The 23413-nt window shown below is 37.6% G+C and overlaps 1 protein-coding gene across 2 annotated transcripts in view; it reads left to right on the top strand.

The window, feature by feature from the left end:
- Positions 1-23413, top strand: part of LOC135217201 (endothelin-converting enzyme 1-like) — a 261206-nt gene that overhangs the window by 174473 nt on the left and 63320 nt on the right. For both annotated transcript variants that reach the window (XM_064252934.1, XM_064252933.1), the window contains 3 exons: positions 682-812; positions 1880-1978; positions 20381-20497. In XM_064252934.1, the coding sequence (XP_064109004.1) occupies positions 682-812; positions 1880-1978; positions 20381-20497 (347 nt within the window). The remainder of the gene's footprint in view (positions 1-681; positions 813-1879; positions 1979-20380; positions 20498-23413) is intronic.

The following is a 23413-nucleotide window of genomic DNA, read 5'->3' as shown; positions in this document are numbered from 1 at the left end:
TAACTAGAAAATCTGATAAATAAAGAGAAGGAAAGAGGTTAGCCTACGGTTTGTGGCATGAAGCACGGTTCGCAAACTGGAAAATTTTTTTTTTTACATCTGGTTCGTAACCTAATTTGTTCGTGAACAGGACTGTTTGTGTCACACGAGGTACCTCTATGCAGACAGGCAGTCCCCGGTTACCGGTGGACTCAGTTAATGGCAATCCGGGTTTTATGGCGCTTGCCTACCACCATAAAATCAGCAATTTATGGTACCGCCATAAAATCAGTGATTTATGGCACTATAATAGGCAAAGTTTTTGTTATCGGTGCCATAAGGTGCTGATAATAGTGTTATGGTGTCATAACATACCTAAAAGAGGCGCCAGTAACCGGTTATTGGCACCATTAACCGAAACTTGGCATTGTCTCCATAAAAAATTTGCAATTAAAAGAGGATGTCGTCCATTACTAGATGTCCAAATATCACAGCCAGGAGTATGTTATATGTAACCCCCCTTTGAATGATATCCACGAGCTGCCACTGGCACTACTTAATGATACATTTTCTTCTTCTATTTAGTATTTTTTTAAATCATTATGATGATAAAGATTACACACTTTTAGAAGCATGTGCATATGCGAAGGCGATATACGCACTGGATCATTATGTGATTTGTAATATACTTCTTATTTCCAGGTCTTCAAGAACCAATGGAACGATGGGAGTTTTGTATCCAAACTACAGCCAAGTTTTTTAATTTGGGCCTTGGTTCATTGTACGAGCGAAGCCCAAGTAGATCTCGGTCGCACAAGAAAAATGAACGAGTAGTAAGTATTGAAATAAATTTCTTAACTTTAGATATTTTCATTGATGCATGTTGTTACCCACGAAGATCATCCATTTGACATTTCAATTACAATCACTTTTCTAATCATACAAACTTGTGCCAAAGTCCCATAACTTCTCTAAATCAGTCAGGCGTATGAATATGAAATAGTATATTATAATCTATGATTTATGAACCTTACCCCAGCAAAGATTTCAAGTTTATGGTTTCCAATTTTCAAAGGTATGAAAATTATTTTCTTTATAGTCATTTATATGTGTGTATAAATTCATACTTATTTTTTCAGTTCACAATAGCCAGCAGGAAATATTTAGTAGACTGAATATTTGAATTTCTTTTATTTACGTAATTCATGATATTCAAGTACTGTATTAGTGACAATGAATGGAAAATCAAGTCAAAGTTACTTTCTATGTTACGCCTATATTTTCGTATTTGGTACAGGCAGTCGCCGGTTATCTGGGGGGTTTCCTTTCCAATGGCTTGATGATTAGCAAAAATTACTGATAACCAAAAACAGTGATTTTTTGGCGTGTATGGAAACGATAATAGGACTTTGATGCCAATAACTGGTTAATGACATCTCTGTTTGGTATATCTTGACGCCAATACTATAATCGGTACCGATAGCTGGAAATCTGCACATTATGGCAATCAACGATTTTTGGCTTTAGACAAGTGCCATAAAACTGGATCGTCGATAACCTGGGACTGCCTGTATTCCTAATTATGCAATAACTATTTTTCAGTAATATATTTACAATGTAATGGATTCACAGGAAAAAACTTTGAAATCATTTAGAATATTACTGAATTGGTTTTGAAGTAAAGTAGCAACATTATCACACTACGTATTATTCAGCCTGGCCATTCTTAACTAAATAAATACCAATTATCGTAGAAGCCTTCACTATTTCTGTTGTAAGCCGTTATTAAGTAGCTATTAAGGGTATAATTAAAAGCTCTGAACACTTTCTCCTGAGTATTTTCTTGTTTACAGGTAAAAACATCTTCCCCACATTAATTGCTTTGATGTTTTCTTTGCAGTTAACAGAGATCTTCAATGAGATTCGTTACACTCTTGGGTCCAATTTAGCTTCCAGTCGATGGTATCCTGCAGAAGTCAAGGATCAGCTGTCGGCAAAGGTAAGCCTAAATATAATTCTCTTATGTTTATCCACAATTTTTCCTTCGCATTAAGAAACACCTGGAAACTCTTGATAACCTTCCACTAAGTACATAGCAGCCTCTATGGACTAATAATTTTAAGATTAATAAAAGACATGGGACTTAATAATCTAAAATTATGGAAACAATTACCATAATTCCTATGTTAATTACCAATATGTTACTTTTTTCGTGATATAAGCAAAGAAGGAACTACTGAAAGTGAGCCACAAAATTACCGGTTAGGCAAGGTGGAATGAAGCTATTTTTTGTAACCGTTAATATTATACAGTTATGAAAGAAGAAATGCGCAAGACTGCCGAACTAGTCCTCAACAATAATGAAGTTGGAAGTTAGAAAAAACATAAACATAATTATGGTCAGAGCTGAGATACAAAAGTTATAGAAATATTTCATTTTGAAGATCTAAGAACCAAAAAACAGTGTCAAATGTAGCTCTTATGGATATGTGAATTTATGTTCAATAGCAATGAATACATAATTACACAATTCCAGGAAGTCTAGACAAAATATCTAGATATTGCCAAAAATAATTACAAAAGATCCTTTTGGAGAGATTATGTTCCAGTAGTTGAGTGTTTGGTATTTATTTGTTTAGAAAACAATTATTGATGGTATTTATTTGTTTAGAAAACAATTATTGAAGGTATTTTTTCTTTTAAAAAACAATTATCAAAATAATAATTGGAAGGTATAGAAGTCCATATTAAAATCGAATGGTCTGGCCTGATCCATATGATAAGTGAAACTCTTGTTTAATTGGAACTAACTACTAATGATAAACGCTATGGCATGCTTAAATTAGAAGGATTTATCACCATCGAGATATTTTACTGCACATCACATTTTATGGATATTTTTGATTAAGTGGATAAATAGTAGATTATTTAATAGGAAATTTGTAGTGAGGATAAAAACAATTTAAGATATATTTTTGCAGGGTGGTAGGTTAGGGTACATACTTAAGAATAACTAATATTATGGGTATAGAAAAATGAAAATTCACACTCGTCCTAGAAATGTTGCATTTTTTTCCCTGATCACCATCATTCCATGTTGTTTCTTCTAACTTTCTCAGTTTTTCAGAGATTCATATATCTTGTTCATTAGGCACATTTAATTTTATTTGAGGTTTGACTGCATATTACCAATTGTTTTTAGGAGACATTAGCTCTCATTAGAAATCCAATCATCATTTTTATTATGAAAATGTGAGAAATGGCTATGTAAATAGAACTTTGTGGGTTTTTTTTAGACCTGTGAACATTTTATTTATAAATAAAAGGAAGCAAGAAGTTGATCTTGGTATACTCTGGAGTCAAGTTACTTGGGTAGAAACCAATAAGAAAATTGTACAAACCAAATTTAGGCTACTTGCTTAGAGAACACTTCATGGTACGTATTAACCTTCATCTTCCAGTATACACTGATGGTATCTGGATAACAAAAAATTTATTATTGATTGAATATGATATATTTAAGCCAAAAATTATTTTTGTCATTTATATTAGTATGAATAACTTTTGTGAGTATATGAGAATCATCCACGATTCTAGGATATGAAAATTAAATACAATAAACATTAACCTATTAGTAACCTTTTCTAATGAATAGCATACAGAAAGATGCATATTATCATGTTAAACCATAATTCATGTCTGTGTTACATTTTTGTTTCAATAATAGCGAACTTCTATTTGTCTGAGCATAAACGTCGCACCCACTATTTCTTTGGACATGCTTTTGTAATTGGACTGTTCTCATAGGGGTTTGACAAAACTATGTTGTAAGTTTGTTAAGGAAGTTTAAAATTCTTTAATTCTCCTTTTAGTTATGTCTTAGTCCCTGAAAAGAGATGATCGTGGTTCCCAACCGTTCCAGGCAATCTTCAGATTGATGGTTTGGTATAATGTTGATGGAGCTGGTGCTGGGTTTAGTTTCTCCTAACTTTCAGTTCTAAAAAAGCACTTGGCACAGTTCGGTCGATAGTAGGTAAATTGGTATTGGGGTTATATTTAATGGTGGCTGTTGTTACTACTGTTGTTTTTGTGGAATTATGTAACCTACTACCAGTCTGGCTTCAATATATCTAACCGCCATAAGAGCAGAAAATTTCAAATACTGTTAACCTCACTATAGTGTGGTAATCTAGTCACTGGTTTCCTTTTCAAAGTGGTAACTCTAGTTGTTAACATCTTTAGAAAGTGGATCGCGAGAAAAGGAGCATGAGATTAAAATTAGGCATTTCACTTCAGGAACCATGAGATATCAACAGTCATTGTTTACGTATTCACAAAATGCTAGTTAACCCATTATGATTTCATTTATAAAATCCATTCTCATTTCCTGCTAAAGCATAGAGATACCACTAAGAAGGTTCTGATGTCAGTTATATGTAGCCCTGGCTTTATCATCTGATAGTGTAAACCATTGTTTGTAAGATTAGACCAGGAAATATGTTAACACTAAACTGAAACTGGAGTTTGCTTGTAATTCTTAATGTTTGCATGACTGGAAAGCATGATATGTCCCTTTGTGATTTTTCTTTAATGGTTGTCTAAAGGGATTTTGACGTAAGGAAAAATCTATTTCTGGGCGATTGGCTCGTGTCGCCAGCGAAATATCCTTTAATCTATTATTTCTAGGGTAAATGTACTAACACATACCAGAGAATAAATAAATAAAGAAAAAGGTCAGTACAACTGACTCGCTCACCCTCCAAGAGGGTGTCGGTATGAACACTATGGCGAGTGAGACCACTACCACGAGCCGCTTGCCAATAGAAATCTCCCACTACAAAATCCCCACAAGACGGGAGCCGACCCACAGAGTGGGCAGCAACTACTACTACTCCATGTGGGAAAGAACCTGTGCCATAAAGAATGGTGGAGTAAGATTTCACAGGGATAGTCCTGCAATTTCAAAAACGTAACAAAATAAGCCATACTGTTAGTAACTGTACCAGTGATTTTGTTTTCCTCAAGAATGGACAAATGCATTTGAACACTTCTATTTGCCAAATAAGTACTAGGTTCATTTTCAAAATAAATATCAAAGATCAGGGGTAATCTACAATATTTGTTTGTTACCCAGCCATATACATAATTAAACAGGCTATAGTGATTATTTTACATGCATGTATATTTTTTGTAATTGTTGACCTTGAAAGCTGTAGATGACCGTAAATATTTTATGGTCAAAGTCATATTTCATATAATTAACTTACCAAGTAATTACATTGCTAATGTTTCTATTTGTGCGGCAGATTTTTTAAAAATTCGCAGTAGCGATTCTATTGTTTTTGTATAGGTGACAGGCCCTGCCCACTATCAGAGTACGCAGGAACAGCTTGACAGGTAAGCTCAATTTTGTTTCTCCCAGCTTTTCGTACATATTGGTGCCATTGCAGCTGCCTTTTCATGGTTTTCAGTTGTATTTTGGTGATGAACAATTGCTTTGTTTCAGTAGCTAACAAGTTTTTGTCAGCTTATTAGGTTTTTGGACAGTTAGCCTGGTTTTTTTTTATAGAATTATGTCTGATTCCAGCACTTCTAGTTTTTGCTATTGCAGCAAAGGGTGTAGAACTAGGTTAGCAAAATCTTGCTACAATCTCCACACAAAAATGCAGTACATGTAGAGGGCAACAATGTAGTAAGGAAAAAACTTGTGATGAATATTCATCTTGGGATGAGGAGCAGTGGAAAATGCTTATATTGCACTTAGGTAAGTTAGCAAAGGATAAGAAGTGGAAAGCGGCTTCTAGAGCCAAGAGTTGTTCATGTAGCCTAGTAACTACTCCTAAACCTAGTTTAGTAGCTAGCCCTGCTATTCCTTCTACTCCTATTCCCGATTTTTCACATAATACTAGACCTCTTACTATTCATCCACCTACTCCCATGCCTGGCTCCCTTGCTTCTGACCCTAATACCATTGCCAGTCTCGAATCTATGTACTAGTTAGTGCAGTGAGAGTGCCCATGGATAAAGTATTCGCAGAAAAGATGTAGTTGTAGTCCAATTGGAGAGAGTGACTGTCTGTTTTGTTGGCTCTCCTAAACGAAGGTCCATGTCATACACCCCTGAACCTGAGAGAAGACATACAGGAAGTCCAAAGGAGGCCGGTGGGGTTTGCCCACAGGTAGTTGCTCTCTCAGTCAAGCTTGTTGCACGATCCCAGGCATTGAATGACAAGCATTGGAAAGGCGTTTCATTGGGAGTGCATGACTTGTCATCAAGTTCTGATAATTATGACACGGACAGGATGCACAGGAAACGATTCATAGACTTTTCATGACCGCTTAAGCGCCCATCAGAGGACGTGGGTTGTCGTCCAGACCCACTTCCAGTTAAACGTTATAAGAAGGCCAGTACTAGCCCACAGCCTTCTTGTAGTTATGTTGTATCTAAATGGGACAGTCCAGAGGCCTCACGAGTGCCCATGTGCAGAGCGCCCTCACATGGCTCCCAAGCACCCAGTGTCCACTTATAAGCGCCCAACGTCATCAACCAAACATCTGGCTCACACTCCTGAACGTAATGGCGCCACTTCCCAAGCATTGGCACCAACTCCCGAATGCCAGCTCCCGAGCACCTGGCATCAGCTCCCGAACACCAGCTTCCAAGCGCCCAGCATCAACTCTTCAGTATCCATTTCCGAGCACCAACGCCTGCTCCCAAATGTGTTTTTCTTCAATAGTTCAGAGACCACAGTCTCCTTTGCCTTTGGATCAAGATGAATTGTCGTTGGCTCCTACTAAGTAATAATTAGCTGAAATAATGAGTTTATAGAAGGAAGCGCCCTCGGCTTCCAAGATTTCTAATGATTTTATTCTGTCTCCAGTCTCCTCAGAAGAGGAAGAGATTGATCAAGAACCTGCTCCTCATTCCTATGCAGCTACTCTTCAGTATCTTTTGGTGAACTTCCCCTTTTTTGCCCCAGCTTCCCCTGTCTCACCTGTCTCAACTTTTTTGATGAGTTATCTGGATGACAGGACTAGACCCCCCAAGATGGTTACCTTTTTTTGTCCTCCAAGAAGACTTATCAAGAGACATTACCTCGGACTGGCTATGAGTCTTGTCTTGTGCAGACAAGGCCATAAGAGATGGCTAGAGCTTCTCGCTTTGTTCACGTTGGGAGTCCTTAAGAACAGAGCTCTGGTGCTGAGTCAATCAGATGCAGAAATTGGCCTTGTCATTTTCACCACCGGACAAAATTCACATCTTTCAGCAGGACACTGTTTAGTAAATTGTGTCCTACTTTCTGAAGAAATCAATGCAAGATCTGTTAGCTCAATTCTCCAAGCATCCAAAGGATTCACCTACCTTTGCTCTCAAGACAACCCCACCCCCCACCCCTCCAGCAGCAGCCCTTTTGTGGAGTTAGACCCATGTCTCAGGTTTAGGACCCATTCCAATGTACATTTCACTGCAAGGTCCTATAAGAAGGGCTCAACCAAGACAGTGGCCAAAAAGTAAAACTGAAGTCTTTTGTGCGCCTGTAGGAGCCAGACTCCTGGCGTTTTGGGAAAAGTGGCTGATCAGAGGAGCAGAGTCATGGATTATTAAGTTTCTGAAGGAGGGCTCGCCATTCCGTTCCTGGAAAACTCACCATTAGTCACTTTTCCCATCCCATTGCCAGCTTACTGAAGAGGCTCAGAGAAACATTCAGTCCTTTTGGAGGAAGTTTCCTCCCTCCTCCGAAAGAAAGCCATAAAGGAAGTCCGTGGTTTGGAAGTCATGTAAAACGGTTGGTCCCGTTGCTGAATAACCACTGGTTCCATACAGTGTAAAAAACCATACAAATAAAAATAAAGGAAGCAGAGATCTCCAACATAGAGGGCTTTTACTGTCTCTTCATGGTTCCAAAAATCAGGGGGCTTGAGATCAGTCTTAGATGAAAGTACCCACTATCATTTTGTCCAGAAGGCAAAATTTAACATGAAGACAAACCATTCAGTCCTTTCATCCATTCACCAGGGCGACTGAATGATACGATAACATTGGATGTGCAGGATGCATACATACTTCCACATTCCAATCCATTCAGACTCCAGGAAGTATCTAAGGTTTGTCTTTCAAGACAAAGTACTATATCATTTTCAGGCCCTTTGCTTGGGAGTTTCGACAGCCCCTCAAGTGCTCACTTGAGTCCATGCTCCTCTCTCAAAATGGATCCACTTGATAGGGGTCAATGTAACTCTTATCTGGAGATGGCTGCGGCTTCGATCCCTGTCAAAGGAAAAGTGCCTGAAGGACTTGCACAAGGTTTCCACCCCCCCCCCCCCAGGAACTGGGCTTTCTTATCAACCTACAGAAGTCTCAGTTGACCCTATCTCAAGAGATCCTATATTTTGGGATGTCTTTCATTTCTCTGACTTTTCAGGATTTTCCATCTCCTAAGAGAATATCAAGCTGCCTTCAGATGGTGCACAGGTTTATAGCCCTTTTGTCGTACTTTTCAACAATGGATGAGGCTACTGGGGACATTGGTATCCATATAGAGATGTTCCTCAAACTGGGCAGACTGCATATGGGAGTTCTAAAGTTCTTTCTAGAAGCGAATTGGGAAAGGAAAACACAACCAGACACTCACATGTTTACGATCACCCTAGAGAGCAAAACGGACCTGCATCGGTGGCTGTTTGATGCTGAACACATGGTATCAGGACAAAATCCCCCAGAGGACAAAATCCTCCATAGGACAAAATCCCCCGAGGACAAAATCCCCTAGGACAAAATCCCCCTTGTAAGAATTACCCGTTTTCCACCGTTTGCTTGTTTTTCTAACAAGGTACAAAAATTTTTACTAACAGTTACCTTAACTAAATCTTCTTACTGTCATAGCAGTACAGTTGTTTGCTCATTCTTTTAAAAAGGCGACATACTTTTTTACATACATAGTTAGTTTAACTAAATCTTACAAATAGTTCATTTTGGAAATCACTTTAGTACTTCCACCCACAGAGGATGGAGTTTGTGAAGAGCAACAGAGGACAGGTGAAATTGCATCATGAAGGATATATTTACGTTAACCACTATGCACTATTACCGGATAAGACGCAAACAACTTATAACAGATTTATACAAGAAATAAAAATCTTGACATATTGCTCACCTGCGAGTGCAATGACCGATTTTGAAAGAACAATGCTGAATATTTTGATAGCGTACTTTCCTGAAGTCGATGTTAAAGGCTGCTTTTTTCTTTTGTGACAAAATGTTTACAGAAAAATACAAGAGTTTGGTTTACAAAAACATTATCAAGATGATAATGAATTTTCTCTTAAAATGAAAATTATAGCGACCCTTGCCTTTATTACCCCTGAATCTGTTCATGAAGCGTTTGAAGAGCTCTATGATATTATGCCAGAGGAGAGTTTCCCGATTTTGGATTACTTTGAGGAGTACTATATTGGCAGGCCATGTTGACGAGGACGCGAGAACCCACATTTAGCATACCTCTGTGGAATATGTAAGGAAAAACAAACGATGAACTTAATTGTACCAATAATTCTGTGAAAGGATGGCATCGTAGTTTCGTATCATTTGCTGGGTGTTTCCATCCAGTCATCTGGAAGTTTATGAGTCTCTTAGAGCGAGAAAACAACTTTCAAGATGTTCAGATGAATCAGGTTATCTCTGGTATTGCTAGCGAACCACCTATAATGAAATATAAGGATGCCACATCACGAATCAAATCAGTTGTGCTAACATGGCAAGAAAAAACGGATTTAGATTATATTAGAGGCATTGCATTTAACTTAGGGTTTTAAACACATGTTCAGTCTATGAGTAAACAATTTAGCATTTTTCCTGAAATTTGCATTTTCCTTAGATATTTTTATTGTTAAGAATTCCACCTCCTGAGTTAGTTAAAAAAAAATTTATCGGTAATATTCAGTTAACTAGAACTATATATGCAATAATAAATGTAAAACCAGCAAACGACTGTACGAGTATTTTAATATATTTCTGTTTAGAATTGTATAAGCAATGAAAAATAAAACTAGTTACTACTATTATTGGTTGCTTACATTTTCATGACTTTAAATTTGTCCCGGGGCATTCTGTCCACGCGGGATTTTGTCCAGGGGGATTTTGTCCTTCTTTTAGGGAACTGTTGCCATCCATACAATTTTCATACCTCTGGTTCTGATATATGTATGATACAAGTTTCAGTTGAACATGTTTGATACTGAACACACAAATGTCTTGTATCATACTGTTTCATACATACTTTTAAGGAATTGTTGCCAATCATACAGTTTTCATACCTCTCTTCCAGTTCAAATGCATTGCAATTGAAATCAAGATATGATTGAAAAATAACAGTAAGACTTTTGATAATTTAAATTTTCAATATTCAAATGTGAAATATTGAAATTCTAATTATATAAATGTAGTTATGTACCCAAAACACTCATAATCTGAAGTGGGTGATGGTTGAGATATCATTTTTTCCTTCTTTCCCTAGTTTTATTATTTGGGATGAATCTTACCTACTGTTAAATTTAGTTTATATCTCCGCGTCGATAGGCAAGCACTTGGCTGACCCAGAAGACCGTCTAGTTCACCTGTTCTCCACCAGGTGTGTTTAAATGTTTTAGCTGTAGTTAAAATTCTCCTTGCTGCCATGAGGTATAAGTGATTGTTGGTATTTTGTGAATTTTGGCTGTTTTCTTCTGTCATGGTACAGTAATTTCAGTCTTCATAGGATGTCTTCCACCGGAAGCAAATCACTGAACATCAGGTTATGTAGGAATGATTACTGTGTAAGCAGGATGCCTAAATTTGAGGTAGATCAACATAATGTTTCTACTGGCTGCAGGGGTATAGAGTGTCTAAAAATTAGATATGCGGAATGTAGGGATTGGCTTAAGAACCTAATGAGTAAAAGTGTCAGTATAGGAAAAGAAAAGAAGCAGATAGATTGCGGAAGCAATTAGGCCAGGGCATAAACTTGCCTTTTCGCCCCTTCCTGGTGAGCCCTTGTCTGTAGTTATCTCTACTCAATCTGTGGCTTTTTCTTCTGCTAGGCCTAATAATATAGCTAATGTATACTGAGATTTCCTCTTTAGCTCTATCTTGCGTTCCCCTTTCGATTCAGGAAAAGCATATTGAGAAACTAGACAGGATGTAAGCCTTATTTTAGAATCTGTTAAAATCTTTGACTGAATTATTATAGGGAACTGTTCTGAATCCCCCATAGTCTATGATCATTTTCTCATTCCCCTTGTAAAGGAAAGGTTTCTGTGCCCTCGCCCATATATGTAACACAAGCCTAGGACTGCCCTATGACAGTCGGAACAGTGCGCTGCCAAGGAATGGGGTTGTTCTTGGGATGATGGGTTCTGTGCCCTCCGACTCCTACCTTTCCTTTTTCATGGCCTTGATCCAGTTTAACATGTTCGCTGAAAGATCGGTTTGGTAAGTGTAAATCTTCATGCAGTATTTGGACTTCGCCATCATCAATAGCTAGTAATAACATTGCTAGAACAAATGAGAGTAAGAATGTAGGTATAGACATGATTGATAATGGTGTGCCTGTAGCAAGTTGTTCTAATTCTTTTATGTTGACTCAGTCAATTGTTAAACCTATTTCATCTGCTTCTACATCTTATTCGAAATCTTTCTTTTGCTATTGGAGAGTCTCCTTTTGGCTTGGGTAATGTTTCTTTTTCTACTAGATGCTATTCTAGCTGGGAACATTTCCAAGCCAGTTGAGACACAGTTGGACGAGGTGGTGAGTTCGGTGTTAATTAAAAGTCCCATTTTCTTTGATGACTGGCAGAACCTTGTCTTCTGCTTTGCCGACTTGTGTTGCCTCTAGTAGACAGCTGCAGACTACTTTTCCTGCAGTTTCCCCTCATATTGAGTCAGAATTTCGTTGTGAGGAGTCTGCTGCTGTCACCCCGAATCCGCAACTGAAGAAGAGTTTAAAGGAAAAGTATCTTCTTCAGTCTTTCGGTGCTTGCTAGAATGTTACTCTTCTCTTCATTCTCATGTAATGGAGGAAAGAAGTTCTGTAGAGACTAGGTCTGTTATCTTCTAGCATTTCGGCACCCATTAAGTCCTTGAAGAAGCCTAAGCTTTGTCCTTCTGTTAGAGGGCATTTTCAAGAAATATTTTATTTTGGCGCTCAAAGTTTCCTTCAAGTCTACCAACTCTAGTCTTCCTGGTTTTTTGAAGTTGCTGAGAGCCCCTTCTTACGACACAGGCTTGTTACCATCGCTGAAACTGTCTTTGGTCTACGATTTTTATTTCCTTGCATGTCTCGATCCTATGAAAAGACTTGCTCTTGAGACTGGCAAGGTGCTTTGGTCTAATGCAGATGGCTGCAGTTTTGGTTTCTCCTTTGGATCGCCTTTGAATCTGTCTATATAAGGCTAAGAAGGGAGGTCATTTCCATACAGAAAAATAGGGAATGTATCAGACAATCTTTTAAGGTAGGCAATAAAAGATCTGCTCCTTTTCCTTCTGGCCCTCCAGTCAAGATTCGTTCTTCCTCGTCACATGACTCATCTTCGGCTGCCAAGACCTTTCGTAGGTCCTTATCAGGCTTCAAGAAAATCAAACTTCTTAGGAGTCCAAGTGCAGACCTTCTTGCATATTTGGAGAGACTTGGGAGCACAACTTTGAGTGGTGGAGGTATTGAAGGAAGGCTATGTAATTCCTTTTTTGTCTCCTGTGTTGTTGTCTCCAGTTGCTTGTCCATCTTATCTTCATCAGCAAGAAAAGTTTCTTCTACTTCAGAAAGAGGTGGTATCATTGCAGAAGAACGACTGAATGATTTTGGTGGACATGCAAGACACTTATTTCCATGTTCCGACAAATCCTTAGTCACACAAGTTCTGCATTTTGTCTTTGCAGGGAAGGTATTTCAATCCAGAGCTCTTTGCTTTGGCCTGTATACAGCACATCAGGTATTCACAAGGATTTTAGCGCTACTACAGGTTGGTGTCACCTTTTATGAGTGAGAATTTTGCTATATTTAGACAATTGGCTAATGTTGGCCAACTCTTTCGAGGGAATTCTAAGGGCCAAGGATCTGTTACTTTGCTTAGCTCAATCGCTGGGCATCTTGATCAACTTTAGAAGTCTGCCTTGATTCCAGCTTAGTCCATTCTCTATCTAGGGATGAGGATAAACACACAGTTTTCAGGCTTTTCCATCATAGAAACGGAGAGACACTTTTTTATCGCTCCTAGGGTAATTTCAGCCCTTAAGGAAGCTTCCAGCAAGATAATGGCATTCTCTGTTGGAACACGTAGCATGTCTTGAAATATTTGTCAGGTTAGCAAGGCTCAAGAGCAGTCAATTCAGCTCGAGAGAGAAACTTGGGACAGGTAGTCTCTGCCAGACTCCCACTCAGTTTCGGTCCCAGTAAGCCTTTGGGAGGCATTAGCATGGTGGAAGGATTGTCAGAGACTGGGAGCAAAGTCATCCTTAGGGGTAGTGAGCCCAGACCTAACCTTGTTTTCAGCTTAGTCCATTCTCTATCTAGGGATGAGGAGAAACACAGTTTTCAGGCTTTTCCATCATAGAAACGGAGAGACACTTTTTTTTTTTTATCGCTTCCTAGGGTATTTGAGCCTTAAGGAAGCTTCAGCAAGATAATGGCATTCTCTGTTGGAACACGTGGCATGTCTTGAAATATTTGTCAGGTTAGCAAGGCTCAAGAGCAGTCAATTCAGCTCGAGAGAGAAACTTGGGACAGGTAGTCTCTGCCAGACTCCCACTCAGTTTCGGTCCCAGTAAGCCTTTGGGAGGCATTAGCATGGTGGAAGGATTGTCAGAGACTGGGAGCAAAGTCATCCTTAGGGGTAGTGAGCCCAGACCTAACCTTGTTTTCAGATGCTTCAACGACAGGCTGGGGAGCATGCCTCATAGGCCATCAGATGTCTGGGATATGGTCACCACAAGACAGGAAGTTGCACATTAACAATATAGAACTGTTGGCGGTATGAAAGTCCCTCCTCCAGGGCAAACACCTTGTCAGAGGAAAGGTAATAGCCGTATTTTCAGACAATACCACATCAGAAACCAGGGTGGCATGAGATTGAAGTCAATGTTTCTGATAGTGGAGAAGTTGTTTCTCTGGGCAGAAGCCAGGAACATTAGTTTTGTTCCACAGTTCATTCCAGGAAAAACAGTATTTATGCAAATCAGTTGAGCAGGAAAGGACAAGTCCAACCCACAGAATAGTCATTATATCTGCAAGCCTGCCAGTCACTGTGGAGTCTATGGGGAGCACTGAATGTGGACTTATTTGTGACATCGATGAACAAAAAACTTCCAGTGTATTGCTCTCCATGCCAGGACCCTCAGACTTGGCCAGTAGTTGCATTTCTTCAAGATTGGTCCAACCTAGATATGTATGCTTTTCCTCAGTTTGCAGTAATGAGGAAAGCGCTGAACAAGTTTTAGGAATTAAGCCATTGCAGAATGACTAGTAGCTCTGTGGTGGCCTCTGAGAGACTGGTTTCCAGACCCTCTATTGCTTTTGGTGGATCTCCCTCGTATTCTTCCTTTAAGGAAGGATCTACTCAGACAACCGAATTCTATGCGGTTCCACCAAAACCTACTCCGCATGCTACACGACTACTTGGAAACTTGACCATCTCCTCCAAGCGAGGGGTTTATTAAAGTATCTTGGAAATCTATCCTTAAATCAAGATGAACAACAACCTTGGCCTTGTATCAGAGGCAGTGGTTTGTGTACTGCACCTAGTGTTCTTGAAATATTTCCAGCACCCTACCTCTGTAAACATCATAATCAAATTGTTTTGATATCATAGATATAGTAAGAATCTTTCTGTATCTGCTATTTGAGGATATAGATCCATGCTTTCCTCAGTTCTGCTCATTTGCAGTTGGATATTTCTAACGATCAAAATCTTACGGAGGTGTTGAGATCATTTGAGATTGAAGTCCCCAGAGTTTAGTATCAATCTCTTTCATGGAACTTTGATGTTTTAAAATTTATATCTGTAGATCCATTTGAGCCTTTGAAATCTGTCTCTTTAAAGTATCTGACCATGAAGACACTCTTTGGTAGCACTAGCGACAGCAAAAAGAGTAAGCAAGTTACAAGCATTCTCCAGTAAAGTAGGCTTTTGTAAAGAAGATGCTGTTTTATCATTTGTGCCTTTGTTCAGGGCTGAGAATGATGTCAAGGCCAAACTTCTTCCTAGAACATTATGAATTCCAAATTGAACCTCTTCGGTGGGGAATGAAGAGGCTTTGCTCTGTCCTGTTATAGTTAGTAAGGTTTATTGAGATAGATTTAAGCCTGTTAAGGACAGAGTTAATTATTTATTTTTGAGTGTTAGAAAACCTAACACTCCTTTATCTAAGAATGTGATGTCTTTTTTTTTGTTAAGCAGTTAATAAGACTAGCGCATGAAAAACTAAATCCATATCTCTTGCCCTTATTAAAGGTAAATATTCACAGTGTAAGAGCAGTTGCTACGTCTTAAATATTCACAGTGTAAGAGCAGTTGCTACGTCTTAGTTTTTTGAAGATTTTTTCTTATGAGGGCATAATTATTGTGGCACAGTGGAAGTGCAATTCAGTTTTTGCTGCTTCTTATCTTAAAGATATAGAAATTGCTTCTGAAAATTGTAAAGCCCTTAGCTCTCTAGTAATAGGGGGTAAAGTCTTTTCCTGAACTGAAAGAAGGAACAAACTTTTAGGCTCTTTATTTTTAATCCCAGATATTGGTTTTTCTGGGAAGCATGAAGGTACATTTGTTACACAGGAGTGTACCTTTGTATCATAGGTATTTATTTGTAGTACTTGGATGTTGTTTTTTAGGCGGTTTTTGACCCAGCCACCACGCCGCTGCTATTCATTCTGGCTGAAAATGAAGTGGTTTTCTACGCAGGGCTGCTCTTGACTGTACACAAATGAGAGCCTTGTACCCTGAATGGAATCCACCCTCTGGCAGCAGTATTATCCAGGAAGGATTTCCAGATCAGGTACATAACAATGTCTTGAGTTCTGTACTAGAAGCTCTTAGTTCTCTTGGCTCAGCAGAATTTGTGTAGCTGCACTACTCACCATCCTTCGTCTCAATTTGGGAATCAGCTAACTTTAACAGTAGGAAAGATTCATCCCAAATGATATAAATTGTCATAATGAAATTTATTATTCTGATACTTAACCTGTTAAAGTAGACCTCACCCAGCCTGCCCACACTTAGTGGGGTGTCAAGGAGAATTCTGACAAGATCTAAAACATTTGAACACTCCTGGTGGAGAACAGGTGAACTAAACAGTCTCCCAGGTCAGCCAAGCGATCTTCTTTTGTTTGATTGCTGACTCTTCTATCGTTGCAGAGATATAAGCTAATGTTAACAATGGGTAAGTATCCAAATAATATATTTTATTATGAAAATTTATATTTTTCACAATAATAGATTTTTCTTTCCAGTGTTAAATTGCCTTGTTACCCAAGCACTAGGCATAATATAAGCAGATAGCCATTTTTTTGTAGTTTAGGAATCAATAGAATGTGAATAAATGTGTAACAATAAAGACAAACTAAATTTTTTACTTTTTTCCAGGCTGTTTTTTCTCGAAGATGGGTTATGGTGTTTTTCAGAGTAGATGATAGCGTTCTCTGGTTGTTTTTAAATTTGGCACTGCGCCCAGGGCAAGGGCACTGTTATATGCTTTGCTAGCCATCAGGGCTATAGCTCCCTCTTAAGTAGAGGTAACCCATGGCTCAGCCACCACACACCACTACAGGTTAAGTTGAGCACCAACCAGAGGTAGTATTCACATGCAGTAGCTCTCTTACCAGGAAGGGAAACGGCAAGCATTGTGTCAATGCTGGCAAATTTTTACTATTTCAAAGTCATTACCATGCCTTATGGACATAAGAGCACAAACAAAATTGAGCTCACCTGCCAAGCTGTTTCCTGAGTGCTCCAGTAGTGAGCAGGGCCTGTCACTTATACATACGTAAAACAGTAGAATTGCTACTGCTAATTAAAAAAAAAGCTGCTGCCTGAGAAGAAATGTTAGCTGTGTAATTACCTTGTAAGTGTATATGAAACTTTATTATGACAATGTAATTTTTGGTGATGTGTAATTTACTTATGAATTATATAATTAAATGCAATGTAATTTTTCTTCTAATACTGTCTTTTTCATTGTTACAAAACAAAATTTTTAATCCAAATATTGATGAAATCCTCAGTGATTTGATTTATACCATATTTCCACTTCAGTGTTAAAATATTTTTCCTAATATTTTATGTATGTAGGTATATTTTAAGATAAATATTTTTTAAATTCATTTTTGGGTTATGTATTAAGCACTTTGAATGAATGATGTAAGTAGTTCGTTGCAAACATTAAATCAAAATCTAAACTGTCCATGATATGTTTACTTTACCAGCTCTCTTATAATAAGCCTGCCTGCAATATACTTTTCAATAATGCATCAAACGGTACATTAAAGTGTTGCGAGTCTCTTAATAGGAATCTTAATATTTACCGGCTGCATGTATTTGCACAATATATCTCAGTCATTTTTTTTCTCCATTTAGTCAGTGCAGAAAATTAATTTAGGTGAATTGCTTTAGTTCTATTATTTTATGATATCTGTAAAAGAACTGTATTCACACATCAGTATTAGCTGATAACTTAGGGAAATATGATGACTCTCAAGTCAAAAGGTCATTTACAGGCTTCAAACCCAGTACCAAATCACATACAGGACCAGGGATTTTATTTTGTATTTATTTATTTATTTATTTTATGAACTAGGACAGGAATGGGGTTCCAAAATAAACATCATTGATTCAATTTTAAGGAAATTAAAAGGAGATTAAATAAATGCTTTAGGATAAACAGCAGAAGTCAGAGTTTTACATTTTAGAAAATTGTGCCACATAAGTCAAATTAAACTGAAATTCTTTGCAATATCCATGGGAATGTAAAACATGTATAAAGCACACAAAGCTGTGATGACATACATAGTAAAGAAGTTCCTCAGTAGTAATGCCTATGTCATATTTATCAAACAAGATGAGAGTTACAACTTTGAAAGCGCTGTTAAAATAATTGAAAATGGCGGTAAGTGCTGAATTAAAAGACCCTTGATTCATTCCTCTCAGGGAGAACTTTGCTTGTGAAAACCCCACGAGATCAATCTTTGATACTTGGATGGATACAGCTCTTCTAGTATTGGATGAGTTACTCATACAAGTACGTAGTTATGTAACAGCTTTATCTACATAAAAGAGGTGTATGGTAGATATAGGAAGTAAATTAGTTTAAAGAATTTTGGAGTGAACATGTCGTATGTGTTCCATTTAGAAATACTACTATATTTAGAAACACATCATGATACAAAGGAAAAGGAAGATTACATTCTGGCATTAGGACTCGTAAAATTTATCTTTGAGAAGAGGGCACATCGAATTGGCTGATAGGACTAAACTATGAGAAACTATATTTCTTGAATTTAATCACTTAACTCAAATATCTAGAACTGTAGAAAGCAGTCAGATGATAAACCTATTCCTGTTGATTCTCACTCCCATATTACTTAAGTCATTGTCATTGTTTCAATGAAGAGAGAGCAGGTTATGATTAAAAAGTTTCTAGTTCAGGGAGTGACCATATTTTATTATCAAATAAGTCATTATTACTTACGTAAAGTAATATGTATGTATTCTATGCTTGTGAGAATAAAGCTAGATATACTTTATTATGCAGACAATCCAGTTAGAGAGTTCATTGGACAATCAAGCCTAAGTACCAGCAGTCATTTGAATTAGTTTCTAAGAATATTGTTCTAAAGTTGGTTGGATCTACAGGTGTCTCCATAAATAAGAATTTTTCAAAAGTTCACTTACCTGCAAATTGCTGTGTACATCTACCTTGTTTTACAATAAAAACAAAGATGCTGAAGAAAATGTTATCATCACTAACATTAAAGTATAGAAATACAGTATGTAGAAAAGTAGTTTAAGATAATGGTCTTTGCTCTATATGTATAAAGAAATAAATGGAAATGAAAATAAGTTAACAGATATTTGGAATGTCATACAAAACTTTAACTTATTTTTATTAAAATTGTAGATTTTATTTCCATGGCTACAGATAATGTGTGCAAAAATTTCAGTGAGGTTGCTGTAGGTTTAGTGGTAATGTTTGTTAAACATCGGGTTTTAAGGGAACCCTATAGTAGAGGGGATGCAATTTTGTAGTTTGGAAAATTTTGGGGTAAAATAAGTCAAACAAGACCGCTTCAGAATGGTAAACGTGTGACACCCTTTTGTGCTATTATTAGTAATAACACAACTCTATTATGTGGGAAACATAGTGACTCAAGTTTTTTTTTTAGAAATAAGTTTCCATCAATCAGATGAGAGAATATCTTAGGCAACATTTTGGTATTAAATTCATTATTGTATCCATTGTTCTACATATAACATACATTTGAGGAAAAATGCCTTGATCCCCTAGAATTCGAATGTATACATATTTCTATGTTTTCTTTTTGTTTTGCTGTTCCTAAAACAATTTGCCGCATTGATCTAAAGATATTTTGCCACATTGATTAATTTCTTATTTGATTATACCGGAAATACAGACTTTCAGTAGTATGTTGTTAGGCAGTTCTACCATAGTGAGGTAATGCTGTAATTAATATAAGATCTACAGATGTCTTTTGATTAATACTATACCGATTTTCATAAATTGGGTAAAACAATTCATAATCTGGTGCAAGTTAGTGTATTTGTTAATTTCTTTGATAGGATTTAGCCCTACTTTTGCCACAGCCTCCTATGTGTCATTGTTGAGGGTCACACGAATTTTAAAAAACTGGAAACCATGCTTACATTAATAAGGCCTGGTGTAAGAAAAATTTCCTCTGAGATATCATATAGTAGTCTTATGACAGACAAATGCTTCATAAATTATGAGATAATGATGCTGTACTACCTACATATGAGAAATTTTGAATACCACTTGCATTAGTGTGAATTTAGCAAAATTTGAGGTAGTTTCCTTTATTTAAAGGAAAGAAAGAAAACCAATTTTGTGCCATGTTTAAGTCTTCATTCCTTTGTTTTATTATCATAACTGTGCACCGTCTGTATTTAAGATAACACCATGATTATTTATCAAATTAGAGCTCCATAATTTTTTTTTTAATAAGAGCGCCCTCTAAATTTTTCTCATAATTATTAATGCATTGTTAGTAATTTTTTAAAGGAAGTCCTTTTTATGAATTATATTGCAGTAGTGAATTCTTTATCACCCTCTCTTTTATGACATGCCAAACCTTTAATATGAAAAAGATAGAGTAACAGAGATCTTTTTGTTTTACTCCTACCAGCTGAATAATATGACTCTGCAAGTTGGCTACCCAGAAAGATTGTTGGATCCCAGTGTGATAAATGCATTCTATGAAGATTATACCATTTTCATCAAAGATTTCTTTCAAAATCTCCAGGTAAGCCTCGTTGTTCTGGATCGGTGGTTGTTAATGTCAACCATGTAATCAGGTTTTGATATTGATTTAAATTACCGGATGACTCCACAGAGGTTGTAAAATGGGTGATACCCTAATCAGATAGTTACTCAGAAACTTATTATGATACTAACAATTAGCCTGAATTAGTTTTAATTATATATCTAGTTTATTTATGGTAGCTTTTTTTATATGACTGATTTTGTTCATAAATCTAAATCCATAATTGTCTTCCATACAATAACAAGTGTTTTCCATAAAGGTGATGAGTGATGTTAAATGTTCATTTATTCATTTCATTAGTCATTTATATTTATTATCATTGTTTTCTGTTTGTAAAACTGTTTATTTCCTATAAAATGTATTTTTTTAAAATATTTTTGGTGGTCTGGAACGCATTAATTGTATTCACCTTATGGGAATTATTGTTTCGGTTTTTGTACGTTTCGGATTTCGTAAAAGGTTCTGGAATGGATTTTCTAAAAAAATCGAGTTTCAACTGTATTTATGATAAATGTTTTCTGAAACGGATAAATTCCTGGGTTTGATTAAGTTTACTGTTGAGTATACCTTATTCAGAAATATTTCCCAATTCTTTTCACAAGGAATTTTAATAATCCTATCATCAATAATACCAAAAATTGTAGTCTGTAAAACAGATGTCAACCAAGATATTGGCTAGTTCCATCTGGATGACCAGTTACCTAGACCCATTACACTTGTCTTCCTCTCTTTAATAATTTACCCACTGCAGCTTCAAATCTTTGATTATAAAAAACCTTGAGATAGATAAATTGGAAGCCACAAACACTTTAAAACATTTATAGATATATATATATATGATATATATATATATATATAATATATATATATATATATATATATATATAATATGATATATATATATAATGTGCGTGTATATGTGTGTGTGTATATATATATATATATATATATATATTATATATATATATATATATATATATATATATATATATATATCATATATAGTATGGTATCATATGTATGTATGTATATATATATATATATATATATATATATATCTATCTATATATATATTTATATATATATGTATGTATGTATGTGTGTATATATCTATCTATATATATATAGCTTATATATATATGTATGTAGGTATGTGTGTATATATCGAGACATCACGTCTTAATCAAAGCATCAGATTGCATTGGGGAATTCCTTTCAAAAGGAAATCAGAGTCTTCTCCCTCCAGTTTTAGGGCTAGGAAAAGGCAAAGGAAACTCCAACCTTTCCAAGTTCTGCAACAGCATCCTGTGCTACAAGCTGTTCCAGTTCAACAAGTATCCCAGCCTTCGACTTCTAAGGCTCAGCCTCATCAACAGCATCAATTTGTCTTCCTTTCGCCATCAACTAACCAACAGGTTTCCCCTCAGTATTCAGTGTCGCCCGCTTTTAACCCGGTCTATGAGAGTCGGGCATTTCACCCCTTTACCAGGGTTGCTAGGGGTGGCAGGGCTAGAGGATCCTTTCGTCAGCGCGGAGGAGCCAGAGCCCAAGGGCGAGCTAGAGGTGCGAGGTCAGGAAGAGGATCCCGGCCCTCATCATCTCAATGAAGTTTCTCAGGTAGGAGGCAGGCTGTACCTCTTTCGTCATCGTTGGGGGTTCAGCAGTTGGGCGAAAAGCATAGTATCCAGAGGCCTAGGCTGGAGTTGGATCAAAGGTCCTCCTCCACCCATCACCTTCTATCAGGAACCAACGCAAGAGTTGATGGATTACTCCAGGGACCTTCTCCAGAAGGGAGCAGTCTCCAGGACCAAAACTTGAAATTTCAGGGTCGTCTATTCAGCGTCCCAAAGAAAGGGACCGACAAAGAAGGGTGATCTTAGACTTGTCCCGTTTAAACTTGTACATTCGTTGCGACAAGTTCAAAATGCTGACCATCTCTCAGGTGCGGACCTCACTTCCCCGTGGGGCCGTCACCACCTCTATTGATCTTACAGACGCCTATTATCATGTCCCGATAGCTCGGCACTTCCGACCATTCCTCGGCTTCAAACTAGGGAAAGAAGCCTACTCCTTCAAGGTAATGCCCTTCGGGCTAAATATAGCACCAAGGGTTTTCACGAAACTGGCGGAGGCAGTGGTGCAGGAGCTAAGGTCTCAGGGTATATTGGTGGTGGCGTACCTAGACGACTGGCTAATCTGGGAGATGGACCAAGACAAGTGTATGAAAGCCACGGACAAGGTCATGTCTTTCCTGGAATATATAGGGTTCAAGATCAACAGGACAAAGTCCCGGTTGACTCCGGAGTCCAAGTTCCAGTGGCTAGGTCTTCATTGGGACCTGGATTCACACACTCTTTCCATTCCAGCAGGGAAGAGGAAGGAGATTGCCAAGGCAACACGACAATTCTTAAAATGCAAAAAGACTTCGAGAAGGAATCAGGAGAGGATCCTAGGCTCACTCCAGTTTGCCTCGGTCACGGACGTTCTGTTGAAAGCCAAGCTCAAGGACATCAATCGAGTTTGGAGTTCAAAGGCAAATGCCAAGTGTCGGGACAAGTTCGCCCGGATACCTCTGATTCTCAGAAAACGTCTGCGCCCATGGACAAAGGCCGCAAACTTAGCCAAAGAGTTACCATTGCAGTTCCTTCCCCCGTCCCTTGTGGTGCATACGGACGCATCACTGACAGGTTGGGGAGGTTATTCACAGCACGAGAAGGTTCAGGGAACTTGGTCTCCTCAGTTCCAAAAGCTTCACATCATCATTCTGGAAGCTATGGCAGTGTTTCTGACTTTAAAAAAGCTTCGTCCTCCAAAGAAGAGTCATATCAGGTTGGTTCTCGACAGTGCGGTAGTGGTACACTGTATAAACAGGGGTGGTTCAAAGTCAAGCCATGT

Source organism: Macrobrachium nipponense, chromosome 7 (genome assembly GCF_015104395.2).
Source record: "Macrobrachium nipponense isolate FS-2020 chromosome 7, ASM1510439v2, whole genome shotgun sequence".
Classification (NCBI taxonomy): Eukaryota; Metazoa; Arthropoda; class Malacostraca; order Decapoda; family Palaemonidae; genus Macrobrachium; species Macrobrachium nipponense.
This window is presented reverse-complemented; position numbering and strand designations above follow the sequence as displayed.